General features: G+C 39.0%; 2 protein-coding genes across 2 annotated transcripts in view; both read right to left on the bottom strand.

The window, feature by feature from the left end:
• Nucleotides 1-2,903: 2,903 nt before the first annotated feature.
• On the bottom strand, nucleotides 2,904-7,945 carry arl6 (ARF like GTPase 6). The gene is made up of 8 exons (XM_079162637.1): nucleotides 7,809-7,945; nucleotides 6,865-7,000; nucleotides 6,470-6,531; nucleotides 6,216-6,284; nucleotides 6,035-6,129; nucleotides 5,671-5,800; nucleotides 5,522-5,577; nucleotides 2,904-4,661 (listed from the first exon to the last, which is right to left on the bottom strand). The coding sequence occupies exons 2-8, from the start codon at nucleotides 6,982-6,984 to the stop codon at nucleotides 4,636-4,638; spliced, it is 558 nt and encodes a 185-aa protein (XP_079018763.1). The 5' UTR covers nucleotides 6,985-7,000; nucleotides 7,809-7,945; the 3' UTR covers nucleotides 2,904-4,635.
• Nucleotides 7,946-14,532: 6,587 nt separating this feature from the next.
• The window catches only part of LOC306702172 (ephrin type-A receptor 6-like), a gene marked incomplete at both ends in the record, with an annotated part of 55,639 nt that continues 47,456 nt past the window's right edge, over nucleotides 14,533-22,715 (bottom strand). The window contains 11 exons of the mRNA XM_079167721.1: nucleotides 14,533-14,647; nucleotides 14,998-15,147; nucleotides 15,789-15,982; nucleotides 16,090-16,239; nucleotides 16,323-16,532; nucleotides 16,725-16,786; nucleotides 16,916-17,101; nucleotides 17,963-18,088; nucleotides 19,920-19,990; nucleotides 20,854-20,959; nucleotides 21,996-22,158. Coding sequence (XP_079023847.1) covers nucleotides 14,533-14,647; nucleotides 14,998-15,147; nucleotides 15,789-15,982; nucleotides 16,090-16,239; nucleotides 16,323-16,532; nucleotides 16,725-16,786; nucleotides 16,916-17,101; nucleotides 17,963-18,088; nucleotides 19,920-19,990; nucleotides 20,854-20,959; nucleotides 21,996-22,158 — 1,533 coding nt within the window. The remainder of the gene's footprint in view (nucleotides 14,648-14,997; nucleotides 15,148-15,788; nucleotides 15,983-16,089; nucleotides 16,240-16,322; nucleotides 16,533-16,724; nucleotides 16,787-16,915; nucleotides 17,102-17,962; nucleotides 18,089-19,919; nucleotides 19,991-20,853; nucleotides 20,960-21,995; nucleotides 22,159-22,715) is intronic.

The following is a 22,715-nucleotide window of genomic DNA, read 5'->3' as shown; positions in this document are numbered from 1 at the left end:
GCACGGAGGAGCGAGGATCAGATATTAAGTACAATAAGTATAAATAAATAAATATAAAAAACTATAATTTGGCATTTAGTTTTCTGCAACATTTGACCTTTTTGGTCCATAGAAAGTTTACATTTTCAACAGGTTTTAGTCGGATTAAAGGGTCAACTGAACAAACACGTATTGACTTGTTGAAACAGAATATTAGAATAAGAATAGTCCAAAAGACAGAATTCCCTCTGCTGATTAAATTGATTTCATGCTCGCTTGTGGCCCTGAAAGCTGTCTTTTCCAGGAATTTGACTTTCAACACAGTGTAGGTCATTTGTGGTGCTCGTCAATCTACATCAACACAATAGGTAAAGTAAAAATGTATCGTAAAGACACCTGGAGGCTCGATTTTACTCGTTTTCGATTCCTTCAGGCAAAGACTCAAAGAAAGTTCAGCTACATTAGATACATCCTACATTCACACAAATGTGATATTATTCCCAACATCAATATAAATGGATCAAACAAATATGTGAGAATTGTTGTAAAAATAATCACAATGTGTCTTCTATTTCGTGTCTGTGCTTTTGGATCAAACATGTTTTCTCTTCTCCATCTCCGTCTATCCGGAAACATGCGCGTAAAATTAGAATTACGCACAGCATTCGCTACAGAAATATAACCAAGCCATTTGCAAGACAGCCGTATTCAAATTATATTGTAGATAATGATCTGTCATCTAAAGATCCCCACTTTGGCCGTGCTTAAATTAATAAGAAATCGTCATTTTTAAGTACTATTTGCTAAACAAGCCTAAACAGTTTACAAAAGCTTGAAAAACGCATGCAAAACTTACCTCAAGTATTTCTAGAGTCATGTGCTGGGGCACCTGAGGCAGAAAACAGCGAGCAGAACTATTAAGAGCCTCGGAACAGTTAAATGAATCGTTGGTGGAGGACTCCCGGGTGACTTACTGAGGCTTATAAGGGGGCAGGTGCCGTCAGAGGACTGATACACACGTCAGAGAAACCAAACGTCCCTCTTAATGAGCACCTTGCAATAGAACACGTCACAGTGTACTGGCCGATCTGACTGGACGAGGGTGGGAGAGATTCCTTTGCTCAATAACAGGGGATTGCTTCTTTTTTTTTTAAACCACTGAACCACTGAATGGCAAGACATGAATTTGAATGAATGCAGCATTTTTACACATTAAATAATCAATATTTTGTGGATGAGCAGGTGGAATGTGCTTCATGCTTGATGTGGCTCGTGCTCCTTGAAACTCTGTGCGTAACAGCCGCTTAATTGCGCAGCCATACTTCATGTGGCCTTTTATCCGCTGTCACTCGCTCCTCAGCCGGCATGTTACCTTACAACCGCAATTAACTTTGCTCCACAGGAACTGTTTTTTTTGCGCGACTGAGGAGGATGAGAAACCGCCCTGAAGCCCTCTTTGCTTTGCTCAAAAGAAAACTGTGGAGCGGTACATTTATCTAAAAAATAATTACTTAAATCTTAAATTCGTCAAGTGCATTTTACAGCAATTCGACCGAATTCAAGCTCGTTAATCTTCAATACCTTCTTAAGTCCAGTCTTTCTCCTGATTTTGGGCCTGGTGTGGCAGAATTCGTGTAAACGCTCTTATGAATTAGAAATCAAATACTATTGCTGTCACTTTCCCTTCAGGGTATATCAATGAACTGCCTCCTTAATGGCCGTCTCTGCCTTGAGTCGTTTAATGAGGGATGCTCTTGTCAAAACTGACAGACATCCAATTAGTATGGATCCTGAAGAGCAGGAGAGATCTAATGATACAGCGAGTCTCACTTAAAAAAAATGGTGCACGCACGCATGCGCGCGCACGCACACACACACACACAAAGTACGACAACAGACACGTGCTGACTGAGGTGTTTGCTCATAAAGAGAAAGGGTGACAAGTATATTTTAACTGCTAGACTCACACAGCGACCCCGTTTCAGCACCATGGACATGCCTCAGGTGTACGTTGCTAGAAAACGTTTGAATTGATGAGACTGCATCAACTGTATGTCCTTATTTCTTTCTATATTCATATCATTATGATTTCTCTTTATCTGCCAGTTATTTCATTAGGTGATGCAATGTTTCATTCTGATGTCTTGTCTGTAAAGAACACCAGATTGAATCACTCTGCGAACCAAATCTGCTCGATTAAATAAAGGTTTTTAATCTTTTGTTGCTCGGCCTGGCAGGTGTTTTCCTTTCCGTTCTAATATTGTGTCTTGTTAATTTAGGGAACAATAATCAAAACGTTATTTGATTCAGCTTAAAAGGCTCAAAAGCACTGTCGATTCTTTTGTCGGGCATTCAAACTAAAAAACATAACAAATAAAAGCAATTCGTTTTTTAAAATTGATTTGAATGTGATTTTGCTTTACATCGGACAAGTGATTCTGTGCGATACCGGTGCCAAAATCTAAAACTTCCGGAAGACAGCTGGTTTCTAACTGCATGTTTGACAGATGGCTGCCACATGACTGGGACACTCTGGCGTTTGTAGCTCAATGACGCTAAATACATACACGTGTCAACATAAAGATATAACATGATGCACAATTTACAACTATTGACAACCTGCTGCAAAGAATCACAACAGAAATCCTCTTGTATAACTTGTAAAAATGAATGCTTGTGTTTTAACCAAATAACTTCTTCAGGGCTCAAGGGCTCGAGGTTTAATGAGCAGCTGTTGCTGGCAGCGCTCAAGATGTTAGTAAGAGAGCACAAGAGACACACAGAGAAAAGATAACATGAGACACATAGAAAGCCACCAAAGTGACATTACCTCTAAAATCATGAAACAATATTCATTCTCCACAGCATTTATTCTTTAAAAAATAAACACATACAATGTAATAAACAAAATACAGACAGCTCATTTGATAACAATCTACAACGTCTCTGATACTAAAGTGAACTCATTAATTTAAAATCTCCATTGTATATTTTGAAATTTACAATATATTTCAAAATCAATCTTGTGTCCTGAAAGCCACCATGAGTAGAATTTGAATATTTTGGACCTTTGCGTCCCCCAGTGGTGTCTAAACAGGGATACTGATATGTGTGCGTGGGCGGTCGGGGGCATTTGTAGTTTCTGCAATTTGTGATACTAAAAATAAGGTTTACAGATGAGACAGTTATGGACACGATACCACAGAGTATATAAAATAAAACATTATTATTTTAGATGGATATTTGATCATACATTTTTGTCAGTTGTCCCTTTTTGCATTGAAATTACCCCCAAACAGGGAAACACCTCTCACTTGCTATACACACTCTGATCTGTACAGATTTTTTTCGAATGCAAGCTTTCAGTCAGAGACTTAAGAAGAAGATCAAAGGCTTGCCTTAAAAACTGTGTGCAGAGTGAGCAGATGATTTTCCTTTTTAGTTGTCTGCCTTTGAATCACTGAAGTACAGAATAAATTGTAGGACGCAGTTTGTTGGATTACGTTTGTTTTCGTTTGAGCACTGAAATAAGGCAAAGATAAAAACACTGGTTACGAAATAGCTTTGTAAAGACTAGTTTTGAGTTTTAAGCAAACTAATTCACTTTATGACAAAAAAGCTTAGCCACAAGTTACAATATGCCCAACAAAATCTACAGGGTGCTGGAAAACATTTAATCTGAATCATTAAGCAAACACGAGCAGAGAAGCATCAACTATTAGCTGCAGCAAAAATATAGCAAATCTTGATTTTAATGTGACAGTGAGATGGCCCAATATGCAAGTTTGAAAAAGGCGATGTGCACTGGAATGCATGAACATTTTGGTATCGTCGAGAAAAAAGGAAAAAATAATAATAATGTATCTACAGAGGCCCTGAGAGAACAAAGGAAAAAATAAAAGAAATGCAGCATTTGGCATGAACCTTAACATGAACCTTATTTAGGTTGTTTTATATGTAGTAGCCCATTACAAACAGACTGACGTACCATAACTTATTACGAAAGCATTTTTAGAATGATATCTGATGCATGGAGGGTTGGGACTGTCACCTGCTCTCAAGCAGTGGCCATACAATTGCAGATGAAAGCATTTATCCTCCGCTGTAAGTGTGCAGTGGAAACAGATATGCTCACAACACACAAGGCCGCAGATATCTAACGGTGGTAACTGTGAGCGAGTGGAAACTACCTCACTGGTATAATGTGGTGCTAGTCTGAATCAACCATATACCATTTGTCGGACACAGGACAGTTGAGGGGCTAAAACACACAAAATAAAACACCCAACACTACGTCTTTTCTAAAAGACATCCTGAGTATTCATGCTCCCTAAAATGAAGACAGCAACAATCACAGGATTTACATAAATCCAGCTATAGTTCATCATGATTCCTGTGAGCCGGTTACACAAAGATATTGAGGAATGGAAGGGATAAATATCAAATATTTTTTAACATGTTACTGCCCCTGTGGTCATCTGTACCAGGAGAAACAAATCATGTACTCGTTTTTCAAATGAAACCATACCAGGAACCATCTAAACACCAGAGTAAAAACATTACTATCTCATGGTACCTCTGAAAACAGGGTCCACCCGTGTTACATAAAAGACTTCCATGGAGGCTGCTTCTTCCGGCGCGTTCATCCTCATACCCTCACGTTCTCATTGTTTTGATTTGATCTGGAAAAATGTGAGAAATGCTTTTAATCCGCTAAATATAGAGCACAATATGTAAAAAGACAACTATATAAAGTTATTATTTCATTTCAAGTTTTCTATAGATATTGCGATAATATGAACGTGGATTCTTTTGGCCATAACAATAATCATGTAGTGAAAATCTGATATTGTGACAGCCCTCACTGTACTGTTCAGAATAGCCTTGTGGTGCAGCTACCTCAGGACTAAAGTCATAACAACAACATAAACATGGTAAGGAAATACATTCTAAATACATTATTTTACAGCTATACAAGGACATAAGAAATGACACAACACTTATAAAACACACAATACTCACTGCATAATTTGATCTATGGAAGGATTTGAATGAGGGCGTTAAACATAATAAAAAGAAAAGAAAATGATGTTGAGGTCGTGGAACAGACTACACTTTGCTTCTGATCTTTCAGTCATTAAAACAAACATATGATCCACCGTAATGTAGAGTAGAAACAAAGTGAGTCCTACACATTTGTAGGATTAACTGGTTTGTTACTGCTTGAAATGAGGATGAAAAATAATCACATTATTAAAAGGAAACAAAGTAAAAGTTATACAACTAATGTAAGTCCAGAACACAATAAAACTAATTTAACATTGTTGGTTTATCTAAATATATATTCAAGTAAAATTCAGATGCTAGCTCAAGAGCTTTGCTCAAGTTATTCCGTTCCTATACACAAAACTCAACATTTCTTACATGGAACTGTTTTTTAAATACAAACGGTATATAATGTAGGTAAAAGGTGAGTTGATATACATGTACTCTACAGTTACACGGCCACTCCCACTTTCATGCATATGAACTCTCATCATACCTTGTAACCAGTCCACTCCCTCTTGTAAACCTTCTCCTTTCAGAGCATCGGTGGCACTGAAACATATCAACACATCATATTAAAAAATGCAAAACACCTTGACATCCTGGCATACTAGAATGGAAATAAGTGTGCTTGAATGTTCATACCAGATGTGCCAGGGTTTGTCTTTCATGTTCTCCAAACAGAGCAGCTGCGAGACCTTGACAGAAGACAGAGCATCCCTGACATCCATCTTGTTAGCAAAGAACAGGATGGGGATCCTCCTGTGCTTAATATCTGTAGTGAGTGTGAGAGGGTGATGTAGGAAAGTAGTAAGTTTATTAAGTTCTACTAATGAAGAACAATATTTCGCAACCCAAAAAACTTTTAAAAAAGTGGAATTGGCACAAAAAAACGTTGTATAGTGTAGAGTAGCCTGAAAATAGCCAAAGAAAGAGACACAACAGTAAAACACTTCATTTAGAATTTAAACTCAAGTTAAAAAATCATCCTAAATGTACATGAACATACCAGAGTGGTTTAGTAATGTGTCCAGTTCTTCTTTGGCTACTACCATCCTCAGTTTGTCTGCACTATCAATGACAAATATGATAGCCTGGCCTTCCCTGAGAAATACAAAGAGATCACAGAAATGAATATGCATATCAAACGGAAAATAGGACTAGTGGGTTTGTAGCACTGGCACACTCACTTGTAGTAGTGCTCCCAAAGGTTTCTGTATCTGCCTTGACCAGACATGTCAAACACTGTGAAGGAAAGACTACAAAAACAGAAGAGAGAAAACCTTTTTTTATAGGGTGTTTAAAAAAAGTCATATATCCGAATAGCGCCAAGATTATATGAATTTACTTTAGACAGAAATATGTAACTTTTAGAAGATGACTTCACATTTCTTGATCTACAGATTGTATTAAATTAAGTTGTTGATTTGATTTGAACAGCTACCTGGATGTCTTGAACTTCTCTATGCTGAAGCCAATGGTTGGGACGATGTCTTGCGCCTGAGCCTGGAGGACGAATGCAGCATGTTGTAAATAAAAACCGTAATAGGCAACATTACTTAAATCCCTTGCTAGTTAACCATACAAATACTAGTTAACCATACCAAGTGATATGTAGATGGTTATGGGATGATAATGCAGATAATTACAGGAAACCAGAGACACAGTAACATGGAATATGGATGTGCACAACTTACTCCTGTAATCACTGATTTAGCAGATACACAAATATCACATGAGTGACAGTGAATAACATTTTCTGTCAGAAACTCACTTCTACCGTAGTCCTACATTTGTAACATCACTATAAATACGTTATAAAACATTGGGTAGACTTACATTAGAGGGCTTTAGCTGGTTGATGATTGTGGTTTTTCCACTGTTGTCCAAACCAAGACACAGCACGTTCACCTCCTTCTTCAACCCCAGCCATCCGGCCAACTTGTCAAACAGCCCCATCGGCTGCCTGTCTGATCTACAAGAAAAAGGCCATGAACACTCTAAAAGCTAGATGGTAACAGAAGCCTTTGCACACACTGCATTGCAGTTACCAGAGAGGCTGCCCTTCCACACTGATTTTAAGTCTGACTTCTTGCTCTCGGTAAAAGATGCGTCTGCGCTGACTTCAACCTGGTGTGCAGTTATCAGTGAATTGACTCTTGTTTTGATTGGGAAACGAACTGCTCTTTCTATTGCGTTACGTTTAACTTTTTTAATGTTAACTAACGTTTCCCCTGAGACCATTTAGCTAGAGTTAGCATAGTTAATTAGCATAACATTGACCCTTCCCTAGCAAAACATTTAACGTAAACTAAATGTTTAACTTACGTGAAGAGAAGTTTGTTTTTTAGCTACAGAGCAACGGCTCATTGCACCTATCAACACATAACGTTAGCTAACCGTTAGCTTAAGCTAACGTATTTAGAGGGCTCTAACGTAATTAACATTCGCTAACAGCTATTTAACTAGTTAATCTCTTGTTGTTACTGTTGCTAGCTAGCCTTAGCTAACGTTTAGCTGCTGGGATAACGTTAATTACTTCAGCTTGCTAGGTTCCCATGGGCAGTACATTTAACTATCTAGCTAACACTGGACAATTCCTTTGCTGTGTGTTGTATCTCCAATTTTACAAGACAGCCCCAACATGAGAAAGCATAAAGTAAGCTAACGCTTAACATGTTTGAAACCCAACTTAGCTAGCTTGACGTTACAGCGTTAGCTACAGTTGAAGCTAACACGATAGCTTGCATTATCCTTTTCCAAACTGTTTTGTAGTATTTTACCTGTTATTTAGCGTTGAGGTCTTGCTTTCACGATTAACTTCACGCTCCCTTAAGCTAGCTCATTAAATGACCTGAGTCAAACCAGTATTTCATTCATTTCTCTTCTACTGTCTCATGCTCTCAAGCCAACAGAAGCTACACCGAGTTATTTACACTGTGTTGCTGGGAAACCAGTGAGCTGACTCAAGCGTGCCCCCTGCAGGCCAAACAAGAGTGCGTCCTGCCTTGTGACGTTACTGTTAAAAAAAGTAGAGTTTATGAAATGAAAATAGACCAAAAGTAGCGACAAAAAATAAACCAACTTATTGCAGAAATGTTTTTAGGCTTATGAGGTTAAATTTAAAAGTAATTATGTTTGTATTGAATATAACGCATCTTTACCCTACTTTTATTTAGACACATTTTCTCTTTTCATTTACCAATTTTCTGTTTTTACTTTTTTCTGCTTTTGTTTTATCGCTGCAATTGCATTTATAGTTAATTTATGTGAGTTCCTATGGAGAATTATAGTAAAAAAGGGACAATAACTTGAAAAACGTATTCCTTTTGTAAAAAAAGGGGGAAAAAGCAGTATAGCACGTGAAATCTAAACAATATACATTTTACCACTTTCTTTAGCGCTTTAAGGTCTGTATGTCTTTCATTTATAACCTACCCACCCATTTGTCAAACTCACCTGATAATTCTTCATGTCCAGAAAACATGTCAGTTTCTTGAGTGACATTTCAGAGGACACTGTTGCGTGCATGTGTTTGAGACAGGGTGCATCCATGGATACGTGTGTGTGTGCGTGTCTGTGTGTGTGTGTGTGTGCGTGTGTCTGTGTGTGTGTGTGTGTGTGTGTGTGTGTGTGTGTGTGTGTGTGTGTGTGTGTGTGTGTGTGTGTGTGTGTGTGTGTGTGTGTGTGTTTGTTAATCTGCTCAAGCAATTAACAGGTAGATGTTCAAGCTTGTGCTGGTTAAAGTTTCAAAAAAGAACAACGTTTTAAAATAAGGTTGTTTATTAAGGAACAAACATACTGAATAAAACATACAATTTTCACAAGACTTTTTGTACAAGACATATGCCTACTGCATTAGCATGAGGATAGAACGTACATTTCTACAAAATCTTTTGACATTCAGCGGTCTTCAGTTAAAAAAAAATGATTGTATTAATCATTATGTCAATCTTTATTCCTGGTGAATTGTTTCATTATCCAGCTGGAAAGGTTGTTATTAAAATCGCATACTGTACCATTCATTAACATATACCCTCTATTCCAGGGGTTCTCAAATGGGGGTACGTGTACCCCTGCGGGTATGTAAAGGCACTCCAGGGGGTAGCCTACGTGAGATTTTTCATATAGATTTAAAATTAGCATCCATTAAAAAATCCTTGAAAAATAGTAACCTCTTGTACCCGAAGACGCCCAAAAGGTCTCCGTTCTGTTCCGAGGCTCTGTTCCAAATGTCGTAGAATGGACTTTTCATACAAAAATATTATTAATGCTTCATACCAAATTAACGAAGAGATTCTGTTCAACACTATCCTGCAAGCCAGTGTACACACTCCAAACACAATTCTACACAAACTCAAATAAACAACTAAAAGAATGTCCACAATATCACTCTTTTTTCGCCATTGCTGAGCCGACCACACACTCCGGTAGGCGCTAATAAGAAGAAGCTAAATGCTAACTCGGAAAACCGAAATAGCAGAAAACACGCCAATAACACACTGAATCCAAAGATATCTTCACTATTTATCTAAGTGAAACCACCACAGAGCTGTGAGCACACAAGCACCAGAACAACACACCGCTTCACCGCTAATATTTCATAAGCACCTTACCTTTGTGCTGTTTTGATGTAAACAAAGGCATATTTCCCCAGGTCCTGTTCTATCAACATCCTGTGACGGCTCTGAACTGTTTCCTGAAGACATTTTGGGATCAATCTAACTTAGGGTAACTAACATTTGACCTATTTCAGTTTGGGCCAATGGGTTTGACCCATGGGGGCGGATCACGGTTTTCGATTATTTTATTGGCTTAAAATTCGGTCAAACAACTCAAAGAGCGAATGACTACACTGCCCAGACTCTGCCGGGTTCAAATCTGTAGGAATTGCGCAAATCGGCTGATCGCAGGCTGTGTGAGGTTCCAATACATCACGTAAAACTCAAATTCCGACGGAAATGAGCCATATTTTACAGGTTTTTATATAGCCAAAGCTCTCAAAATGATGCCAAACTGCTGTATTAGATAGATTGAACACTATTAGTGATAAAATAAGTGAAATATATAGTTATATAGTATAGAAAAGTCCAATAAAATAGCTATTTGTGCTACTTCCAAAATCAGAATTGACGTTGGCTGACCTCAGCTGACCTTGATTTCTCAGGCATACTTTACTTTATCAAAGCCAATTTTTTTTTTTTAAAAGGACTGCTGACATGTTGTCATATGATTTGGGAGAGTTTAGGCCAGCTTCTGCATCATTTCAAATCAATAAAAGTGCTTTTTAGGTTAAAACCTCTTGCACCCGAGAACGCCCAAAAGGTCTCAATTCTGCTCTGAGGCTCTGTTCCAAATGTCGTAGAATGGACTTTTCATACAAAAATATTATTAATGCTTCATACCAAATTAACGAAGAGATTCTGTTCAACACTATCCTGCAAGCCAGTGTACACACTCCAAACACAATTCTACACAAACTCAAATAAACAACTAAAAGAATGTCCACAATATCACTCTTTTTTCGCCATTGCTGAGCCGACCACACACTCCGGTAGGCGCTAATAAGAAGAAGCTAAATGCTAACTCGGAAAACCGAAATAGCAGAAAACACGCCAATAACACACTGAATCCAAAGATATCTTCACTATTTATCTAAGTGAAACCACCACAGAGCTGTGAGCACACAAGCACCAGAACAACACACCGCTTCACCGCTAATATTTCATAAGCACCTTACCTTTGTGCTGTTTTGATGTAAACAAAGGCATATTTCCCCAGGTCCTGTTCTATCAACATCCTGTGACGGCTCTGAACTGTTTCCTGAAGACATTTTGGGATCAATCTAACTTAGGGTAACTAACATTTGACCTATTTCAGTTTGGGCCAATGGGTTTGACCCATGGGGGCGGATCACGGTTTTCGATTATTTTATTGGCTTAAAATTCGGTCAAACAACTCAAAGAGCGAATGACTACACTGCCCAGACTCTGCCGGGTTCAAATCTGTAGGAATTGCGCAAATCGGCTGATCGCAGGCTGTGTGAGGTTACAATACATCACGTAAAACTCAAATTCCGACGGAAATGAGCCATATTTTACAGGTTTTTATATAGCCAAAGCTCTCAAAATGATGCCAAACTGCTGTATTAGATAGATTGAACACTATTAGTGATAAAATAAGTGAAATATATAGTTATATAGTATAGAAAAGTCCAATAAAATAGCTATTTGTGCTACTTCCAAAATCAGAATTGACGTTGGCTGACCTCAGCTGACCTTGATTTCTCAGGCATACTTTACTTTATCAAAGCCAATTTTTTTTTTTTAAAAGGACTGCTGACATGTTGTCATATGATTTGGGAGAGTTTAGGCCAGCTTCTGCATCATTTCAAATCAATAAAAGTGCTTTTTAGGTTAAAACCTCTTGCACCCGAGAACGCCCAAAAGGTCTCAATTCTGCTCTGAGGCTCTGTTCCAAATGTCGTAGAATGGACTTTTCATACAAAAATATTATTAATGCTTCATACCAAATTAACGAAGAGATTCTGTTCAACACTATCCTGCAAGCCAGTGTACACACTCCAAACACAATTCTACACAAACTCAAATAAACAACTAAAAGAATGTCCACAATATCACTCTTTTTTCGCCATTGCTGAGCCGACCACACACTCCGGTAGGCGCTAATAAGAAGAAGCTAAATGCTAACTCGGAAAACCGAAATAGCAGAAAACACGCCAATAACACACTGAATCCAAAGATATCTTCACTATTTATCTAAGTGAAACCACCACAGAGCTGTGAGCACACAAGCACCAGAACAACACACCGCTTCACCGCTAATATTTCATAAGCACCTTACCTTTGTGCTGTTTTGATGTAAACAAAGGCATATTTCCCCAGGTCCTGTTCTATCAACATCCTGTGACGGCTCTGAACTGTTTCCTGAAGACATTTTGGGATCAATCTAACTTAGGGTAACTAACATTTGACCTATTTCAGTTTGGGCCAATGGGTTTGACCCATGGGGGCGGATCACGGTTTTCGATTATTTTATTGGCTTAAAATTCGGTCAAACAACTCAAAGAGCGAATGACTACACTGCCCAGACTCTGCCGGGTTCAAATCTGTAGGAATTGCGCAAATCGGCTGATCGCAGGCTGTGTGAGGTTCCAATACATCACGTAAAACTCAAATTCCGACGGAAATGAGCCATATTTTACAGGTTTTTATATAGCCAAAGCTCTCAAAATGATGCCAAACTGCTGTATTAGATAGATTGAACACTATTAGTGATAAAATAAGTGAAATATATAGTTATATAGTATAGAAAAGTCCAATAAAATAGCTATTTGTGCTACTTCCAAAATCAGAATTGACGTTGGCTGACCTCAGCTGACCTTGATTTCTCAGGCATACTTTACTTTATCAAAGCCAATTTTTTTTTTTTAAAAGGACTGCTGACATGTTGTCATATGATTTGGGAGAGTTTAGGCCAGCTTCTGCATCATTTCAAATCAATAAAAGTGCTTTTTAGGTTAAAACCTCTTGCACCCGAGAACGCCCAAAAGGTCTCAATTCTGCTCTGAGGCTCTGTTCCAAATGTCGTAGAATGGACTTTTCATACAAAAATATTATTAATGCTTCATACCAAATTAACGAAGAGATTCTGTTCAACACTATCCTGCAAGCCAGTGTACACACTCCAAACACAATTCTACACAAACTCAAATAAACAACTAAAAGAATGTCCACAATATCACTCTTTTTTCGCCATTGCTGAGCCGACCACACACTCCGGTAGGCGCTAATAAGAAGAAGCTAAATGCTAACACGGAAAACCGAAATAGCAGAAAACACGCCAATAACACACTGAATCCAAAGATATCTTCACTATTTATCTAAGTGAAACCACCACAGAGCTGTGAGCACACAAGCACCAGAACAACACACCGCTTCACCGCTAATATTTCATAAGCTCCTTACCTTTGTGCTGTTTTGATGTAAACAAAGGCATATTTCCCCAGGTCCTGTTCTATCAACATCCTGTGACGGCTCTGAACTGTTTCCTGAAGACATTTTGGGATCAATCTAACTTAGGGTAACTAACATTTGACCTATTTCAGTTTGGGCCAATGGGTTTGACCCATGGGGGGCGGATCACGGTTTTCGATTATTTTATTGGCTTAAAATTCGGTCAAACAACTCAAAGAACGAATGACTACACTGCCCAGACTCTGCCGGGTTCAAATATATATATATTTATGGAAAGATCGCATCAACCTGGATTCGAACTCTGTCGAGCAAAATAGTAAAATATTCAAAAACGGCCACGCTACAAGATCCGCTACTTGCATCTTACATCGCTGTTTAGCGGCTTTCCCACCAAGTGGCTGATCATGATCTGCAGAGCCCCGCCCTCAGTAAACTATCAATGGATAAATCCAAAAACAGAAAAGTCACGGAGGAAAATAGAGAGTCTAACTCTGCGTGGACGTATTCATTTGCATTCACTGCGCACGATGCTGGCTCACCTGTATGCTTGGTATGTGGCGAGAAATTTGCAAACAACAAAAAATGTAATGTTGAAAGACGTTTCCAGAACAAGCACACATCATTTGCTGGACAGTATCACGCTGGAGATGAGAGAAAAAGAGCGATTCCTCAACTGCAGCAAACTCTCCTCTTCAAAAGAGTTTGATATTGTTCTAACACGTAAAATAGCAATAACATGTCAACAAGTGTCTTTATTCTTGTTCTATGATTTCATAAATACAACAAACTATAGTTTTTGTATATATATTATAACTATATATAAAACTTTATAAACTGTGACATCAAATAGCTTTTGCGGCTCCAGACACATTTTATTTGGTGGAAAATAGGGCAAAATGGCTCTTTGGATAGTAAAGGCTGCTGACCCCTGTCCTAAACAATGCAATCTTCAGTGTTGACAGTTTAATAAATCAGACACTGATGATCTTTTTTTCAACCAAAAATGCTTTGCGCTGGTTAGGGGGTACTTGGCTGAAAAAATATTTCACAGGGGGTACATCACTGAAAAAAGGTTGAGAACCATTGCTCTATTCTATCCACTTCTTCTCCGGTCATGAGGTAACTGACTTGAGGCCATTCAAAGTCAATAGAAACCATTGGATTGTCACTTGGAAAGAGAAAAGGTATTGGTGAACACTTGAATAGACACTAGAGTAAAGAAGTCCCAGAATTCAAGTGAATGCTAGCAGTTGCTGAGATAATTAAGAGACGGCATTTGGCCAACATTGACAGAGGTTGGTTGTTGTGGAGGCTGTAGTGACGATGATTCATAAGATGATGAGTGTGTATTACCTAGACCACATGTGTGTCTAGCAGCGGCCCGCTCTCACATGAGCAGCGTGTGGTACTTGTTACACTTTACAGTCTGGTGTTTGTCCGATTAATTGAATGATGATGGCTCCGTCATCCGGCTCAGTGAGAACACACAGCCTGTCTTTGTGTGACGGTCTCATACTTCAAAGCCACTCTGTTGGATGTGGTGAAGCTGCAGGCAAAGTGACTGTATGCTGCTTCTGATTCTCCTCTGGTGGCCAATCAAACAGATCCCGATACGCCTGATGTCACTGAAGGGGAGAAGATGTACACTTTTGAATAAATAGTTACACAAGAACAGCCAACCTATTTGTACATCATGACAAACATGCAGTACAGTTAATAATCTGCACATTGGGAAAATGTGATAATATGAGCAATAACCATATTTAGAATATAATGACAAAATACTGTAATACTGGTATTAGCAGTAATAATATATAGTTTTACATACATACGCATACTGTACAGATCATTTCTTGCTTGATGATGGAATCACAAGTACAATTCCACATTTGTTTCTGTTCCTTTGATGCTTTGTTTCCTTTTAGAGCACTCCTTTATAATATAGCTGCACTCTGTTTAATTTGGCTTCACTCACTCTATACTCATTGTTGAAATGGAATCCAGTGTTGTGTATCCTTCTACAAGGAAGTTGTTCTTATACTGGCTCATTTTGATGGAGTCCAGCCAGTCGCCGATAGAGGTGAAAAGAGGGTGGTCTGGCATGTCCTCTGGCGAGTCAGGGAAACTGACATGATAAACAGAAAGAATACAAAATTAACATATAGTTGAGCTGAATAATAAATATTCTTTAAATTACCATGTCAGTGGTTTAGACCTACAAACTGTGTAGACCCTATATTATCACTTATCATTTCCCAAACATACCTTAACCTGCCTTACAGGTAAATAATCAGTCACAGTCATTATTACAACTTTATTGATTTTGACCCTGAATTATTATTGTCCGGTGATATCGCTGTACCTCATTTACAAAATCCTCTTCAAAATTTCCCCTCTTGCTTCATGTTTGTCCCCTGGGTTTGATATTCTTACAGATAGCACATGAATATGATGCTTTGGGAGCTCTAACATTACATTTTGAAGCATCTCACAAGCACCTGGACGCACCAACAAGTGTTTTTTTAGTCTTAATTTTAATTGCATTACCAAGCATTGATAAAATCTAAGCTAAATAAATATTTACCAACCGTATCGCAAACAAGTGTTAAGTCTGTGCAAGGTGATTATCATTCCCTATGAGAATAAAAGAGTATAGTATGCTTAGATATTGTCATAAAGTTTACACATCTTATAGTTAGTGGACTAAACAATGCAAAACCACCAGTATGGTCCTTTCGCCAAGTGTCTGTATGTATTGATAGTTACCTCTGCACATCATTCACCAGAGTGAGCAGACCACTATTATTAACTATGAATTTGTCCAGGAAGGAGAGCACATTGTTGAAGCGTGGGCGCTGGTTAGACTCCTTCTGCCAGCAGTGCAACATCAGCTGGTGCAGTGTCACAGGGCAGCCCATTGGTGCTGGTAGACGGTAGCCTTCGTCAATTGAGAAAATGACCTGAGATGAACATCGATAAGTTAAATACAAATGACAAGTGTTTTTTTTGTTGTGTGTGTTGATTATGCTTTAGTGGTTATGGAGTTTTAATGTGATCGGTAGCTTACATCTTGATTGGACATCTCCCAGTAAGGCCTCTCACCATATGACATCACTTCCCACATGACAATGCCGTAGCTCCACACATCGCTGACTGTGGAAAATGTTCCATAAGCGATAGCCTCTGGTGCCGTCCAGCGTATTGGTATCTTTCCTCCCTGACACAGAATAACACACAATAAGCCACTGTAATAAATGTCAGATTGTAATATCCTGTTGTAACTGTTAGATCCACACTCACTGTCGCAGTGTAGGCTGCTTCAGTGTCATCTTCAAGGACTCTGGACATGCCAAAATCAGACACCTTACACACCAAGTTTTCATCCACCAAGATGTTGCGAGCAGCTAGGTCTCTGTGAACGTAACCCATATCTGAAAGATAGGTCATGCCCACTACGATGTCGTGCAGCATGCTGACTAGCTGGAGCACTGTAAACTGACCATCACGTGCCTGGAGTGGTTGGGAGAGAGAGAGAGAAAGAAAGAAAGAAAGAGAGAAAGAAAGAGAGAGAGAGAGAGAGAGAGAGAGAGAGAGACAGAGAGAGAGAGAGAGAGAGAGAGAGAGAGGGGACAAATGTGACGTATGGGGGACAACATTTACTCAGGAAACGTGTGCACATCTGTAACCATGTATTCTTCTCACCCGGAGGAAAGAATCAATCGCTCCATTTTCCATGTACTCAACGACTATCATTACTCGTTTGCCTGAGGAAAAGGTAAACGACAGGATTTTAGTGACAAAAAGTGAAGACTAAAGTAAAACTGATGCTGAAGAGGAGAACATTTAAAGAAAGAAAAAACACACAGCCAGAGAGATACACATAGAAAGCTTACTCTTAGTGACCACTCCTTCCAGCCTGATGATGTTGGGGTTGTCAAACTGTCCCATGATTGAAGCCTCACGTAAGAAGTCAAGCCACTGTCGTTCCATATAGCCGCCTTTAAGTGTCTTTATTGCCACAGCGATGTCCATCCTTCCAGGTATGCGCAACCGACCACTACAGACTTCTCCAAATTCACCTGTCAGAACAACCCAATACATAAAAGGGTGCACTGTCATATATCATAAGACTTTACTGGAACTCAATGAAATAATGAAAACAATACACATATTCAGTAACTGCTTCCCACATAATGTCTTATCATTTTGTGTTCTTTGTAAAGTATACATGTATGCTTTTGCTTTCATGGAATCAGATGAAATAAACATTGTGGTTAACTGATTAAAACTTGTAATTGAAACAAGAGAGAAATGTAGAAACACTACAGCGATCAGCAGTTGCTTTGCCATTTACACATCTGTACACACTGCCTCCACCAGATGGAGCCCATGTTACAGAAACTAGACAGATGGAAGGCACCTTCATAATTACTCATGGGCTAAATAGCAGACACAATCTGTTCGATTTAATGAGCCATCGAACATTCACAGTCAGCAGCGCTGGCTTTGCTCCCCTAAAGTACAATACTATAAACTACTTTAACATCAGCTTGCTAAGAGTGGCTGTAAAAGTTTTATATTCAAACTTTATGAGCTTTAACATTTCTTATAAAATAAAAATATTACTCAACATTAAATGTGACCATTTCTCTATTGCAGGTGCTAGTCAACGGTCGTTGGGACATTTTTTTACAATATTAATATGTAACCCTGAATATGAATCTAAAAAATAACCAGATTAAGATAATGGCACACTGGAAATAACCTTTTTTTTCTGGTTACCAGTCATGTATTATACACATTTATGTTTTCCTCTTGTACACAGTTGGCACCTGTGCTGCGCCTGCCAGCAAACACATGTACAGTATAACATACGAGTTAATGCCTGTATACATTTGTGTACGTAGAGTATTACCATGTGTACCATGTATCTGTTTTACCTGCACCAATCACCCTCTCGATGCATATGTATAAGGGGTCGATCTCTTTGGCAAATTCCTCCACAGCCTGAGTGGGGTCTTCAAACGTGTTTGGATCCACATAGGTCTTCATCCCAGACAATGGGACTGGAAGAAGAAAATCAATTACAATTTCAATATTTGAAACTTTGACACACACGCACACACACACCAACACACACACGTCTCAAATACACTGATAATCTGCAGACATTTCCATGGTGAACACTCACGTTTACAGATGCTTGTTGGCACTATTAGCTCTTCTTACAGTTTAATAGTAATGGAAACATGGTACACATGAAGATCAGACTTGTTGATTTGTGTATATAGTAAAACCCCAAACTGAGGTTCCCTCACCAGATATTAAAATACTTTTCTGAAACATGCAGCACCCTTACCCATTATCTTACCCATTCATTCATTTTTGTGTATTTTGTGAACCACTATGTCGTCATTTTCTTAATTTATTTAAAATGTAGAATAAATCTTTCATTTGAACATTTAGCCTGCATAAATACCCTTTCTTTGGACTGCAGTATATTCTGATATACTGGAGCATATAATGTAATTTTTGTTGAGGCTGTGGGAGAGATGTTGATTCTTGCTTCAGCTGTATGAGACCGTCATTAATGGTATATTTGCTTCTATTATACTGTAAAGTTGTTCTGCTATTTCGTCAAGGGATGGAGAAAAACAACCAAAGCAATGCCCCAGAGCAGCATATAAAGACATTGTAGGCAGCCAGGCTTCAGTATCCTCCTCACTAGCTGACGCTGGGGATATTGCTGCAGTGAGCACTGTGCACGATGACTGGCACAAATGATAACTTGAAGCAGCCCCTGGTACACCTCGAGCAGATGAGCTGGGGACTAAATGTACTTTATAGCTCTGTCAGCTCATATTGTAGATGGTTGAAGGCTTCGTCTGAGAAAGATTCCAGTTTGGCGTCTACACTCTCCTCTGTCTCCAGGGTGTCTAAGCTCAGCTCCGTGGTAGAACAAGCCTTTTCTTACAGTTTGTTGAGGCTGCTGGCTTCCCATGCCTAGGTGATGCCTCCGCAGCACACAACAGCAAAGAACAACAAAACAAGTCTGTGAGAGGCAAGGATTATAACTATTCAAATTATTTTCATAATATGTATGTATTGGCAAGGCTGTTATTGTTCTTTATCATATTCTGCAAGTAAAACTAGACGACTGATGATATGCAAAATTAAAAAAGCAAAAAAGTATGACAAGATAATTCTGCAGCAAAAGTCTGTCCAACTTTCTGCACACTGGAGGAAAAGGAGAAAGCCCAAAGAGAAGAGACACACAAAAGTAGTGCACACATAGACAGGCCTTGAGTAAAATTGTGTGTGTGTGTGTGTGTGTGTGTGGGGGGGGGGGGGGGTATTTGTCAGCATGTTACAGTATTTTCATTCACAGTCGATTATAAATCACCAAATCAGGAGCACAGATGATAGACTGGTTGGATTTTTCTGAGGAGCCACATTTGTGTCCCTGCAGGCCTCAGATCGAATCCTACAAGAGCTCTCACTGAACTCTCTTAGTAAATCACAGGACACAATTTTGTTCCCCAAGAACGATATGCCTCCCCTGTGGTTCCAATCAATAACCCTGTTTTTATCTGCAATTGACGAACCACACTGGGGTCAATTCTGTAATTCCTAAAACGGAGCAGCGGTTACCCAGTTTTGTCACAATCCAATAATGGGTGTATGAGATACTGTGAGTGGTGGATCATGATGAAGACTGCAATAAAAGAAATTGCAACTCCGAGGCAAACTGTGACCGCTCTTTGTCTAACTTGTGTCTAAACAAAAGCCCTGGGAGTTGGAGCATACAGTCTGTTGAGGAATGCATGCTCACCGATGTGAAAACTCAGACAAGCAATTTTGAAACACACACACAATAAGAAACATTGTATACAGTACCATGTCCACCGTGGTAGCGAGTCCTCCTCTTCTCCTCTGACTTCATCCTGGCTTTAATGTACCCCTGACACCTGTGCAGGGGAACCAGTCAGCCACAGAGTAAGAATCACCTCATAAAACACCCCTGTACGTCCCATTTTTGTTCCTCACCCTCCTTTCTCTTTTTGCTAGCAAACCCTCTCCGTGTTTTCTATACAACACAGTTAATTATTTGACATTACAGCAGAAGGCACATGTACCGTTGGTTGGTGTATCATTTGGTCACTTAACTTTTCTTTCAGAAATGGTTAATTAAAAACAAACCGTCCTGAGGGTGTTATAAGCAGAGCGAAGTTTGAAGTGATTCATATTTTTTCATGGAGCTGTGTGCCCTCTTCTCCAACATGCCTGTTGATGTGCAGAATAATTAATCGAAACGACAGGTTTGATGTGCACATAAGCACGGAGATTCTGTTATCTTACAAAAGTCTGATGCTGGATGGTACCATCCTCATCGGCGCTCTTTCCTTCTTACCACATCCGGTCTCAGAATATGAAAAGAACAGGCCTTTTTTCATTTCTGTTTGGTGATTTTATTTTTTGTTATACAAAATAGAAAATCGAACTTTCAGTTTTGCTCATCCCTTTTTGACCATGAAAAAGACAAACGTTTTGTATTTTGAAATTAAAATCAAATAACTACACAATACCCGTTTCTGAAACGGAAAACAAATGACCAAAAGATACACGGTGCTGAGTAATTAGGCAGAAAATTGGTTCAGCCATTTGGAAAATAAGAGTGTCTGCTTGGTGGCAAAAAGAGAGTCCATTAACAGACTTCAGGTTGTAGTATCACACTGGAGATCATGAGAAGAGATGAACAGAGGTGTGTGCGAGTGTGTGTGTGTGGTGTTAACAGTAAGCCAGCACCAGAGAGAAACAGGGGGTGTCTTACCGTCCAGTGATGAGGAGGAAGAGGGTGAGGATGACCAGCAGGGAGAAGCCTCCTACAGACGCTGTGACGACCACCAGAACCTGACCTTGATCAGCAATATCAGGATCTGAGGAAAGTGAGAACAAAACAAAGCCAGGCAAGTCAGTACCTGTTACTATAACCAGCTCTCTCCCAGTGTTAAAACCACAGGACTGACACACTCCTTGGTGATATGAAGATGTTACAATTTAATGAAAACAATGGTAAAAATATATATTTATTTTCTATGCTGCTTGATGTAAATGGAAATATTCCCTCCTGTTCTCTTTTATTTCCATGGCGGTGTGTCTATTTATTTATATATAACAAAAACTGAGCGGCAGCGTGAGACAGAGGCCGGAATATTTCCTGATGTTTCCCTAAATGGAGTGACATCTCAGTGATACTTGTTGAAATAAACACATTCATTTAGTAATCTAAACTGCCATTTATTTTACATTTAACTGAGTTTAATTTTTTGATATTGTTGGACTTCTCCAACAGTTAATATAAAATGAAGGTAAGTAGGAAAACAGTCAAGAAACACAAAAATCACTGCACTCTGTGACATAATGCTATGTGAGAGTAAGCATTGTATGGGTTGAATAAGGTGAGAGAGAATACGGCATATTTGTAGAAGCACAATCAGAGTATATAAATGCACTGGCATATGGAAGTATGAGAATATGAAGTTGGACATCTACATATCACCTAAAGTGTGTATTTTGTAGGAGGATGTGAATTCCCGCATATTTCAGGATTAGAATCAGCAGAGCGTAATGTGTGCATCAGGAACTTACAGAGCTTATAAACATTTAAATAAATGGCTCATGCCTGAAGAAGCACTGATGAGTTTCACTGATCCATAGCAGAGAATGACCATAAAACGTATCCCAAAATGTTATAAGGTTGTTGATCAACACCGATGACTTCACATCTCTGGCTTTAAACCTCCTTTCTTCTCCAGTGCATTGTATTAAAACAAGACCTCTATCCATTGGAATTTCAACACAAATCTAACTGACTGGATGACTGAATATCAGTGCCTTTCCTTCCTAAAACACAGCCAGTGCAAACATAAACAAAGGCGCAATTCCTTCATGCTCTCTCCCCCATAGGCGTACCCTCAGCTGCAGTGACAAACTCAACGTTGGGGCTGTACGCTGTGTAGCCAGCAGCACTGCGAACACGAACAAGAAAGACATAGACAGTTGAGGGTCTGAGGCCCGTCACAACCACGCTGGGGGTTTTGGTCCGCGTTGATGAGTAGCTCAGCTGCTCTTGCTCCTAAAAAAAAACAAAAATCAGAAACAGATTGCCAGAGTTTTGGCAGGACAGATAAACATGTGTTTGCATAAACTCATTATCACATCAACATTTGAACCAAACACATTTCCATCCTATTAACTATCAGAGCAGATGGTAAAAAAAAGCAGCGATAGGATTGCATTAAAGATGCTCTGCACTTACACTTTCTGCACGCTAAAAATGCTAATTGTTCCGTGAGCAGTGATTGTTTGTGTGTTGCGTGATGTGAACTATATGCAATCACAATTGGGGTTAATTTGAGTCCAAACCACTGTTAACATGAAGCAATTAACACATATGTTACATAAACATGGCCTAAAACAAAATAATCTAACTATTTTAGATTAGATTAGAAGACTTTATTAATCCCCAGTGGGGAAACTCATTTGCCGCCAAAAACTAATGCAAACAACAATAGACTCATACAGACAACAATAGACACAATCCACAGAGCAAAACAGACAAAAACACATTACAAAGAATATATAACACCAGAAAATGCCATATGAAACATGATTGACATCAGAAAGATGCTA

The sequence above is a fragment of the Pholis gunnellus genome, assembly GCF_910591455.1.
Source record: "Pholis gunnellus genome assembly, chromosome: 1".
NCBI lineage: Eukaryota > Metazoa > Chordata > Actinopteri > Perciformes > Pholidae > Pholis > Pholis gunnellus.
The sequence above is the reverse complement of the archived record's forward strand: the minus strand, read 5'-3'. Positions and strand labels throughout refer to the sequence as shown.

Coding starts and splice junctions, on each gene's coding strand:
- arl6 (XM_079162637.1), bottom strand. CDS start 6,984: ATGGGGCTGTTTGACAAGTTGGCCGGATGGCTGGGGTTGAAGAAGGAG. Junction 5,578..5,670: donor GACAAACCCTGGCACATCTG/GTATGAACATTC, acceptor GATATGTTTCAG/TGCCACCGATGCTCTGAAAG. Junction 4,662..5,521: donor GGGAGTGGACTGGTTACAAG/GTATGATGAGAG, acceptor ACATTTTTCCAG/ATCAAATCAAAACAATGAGA.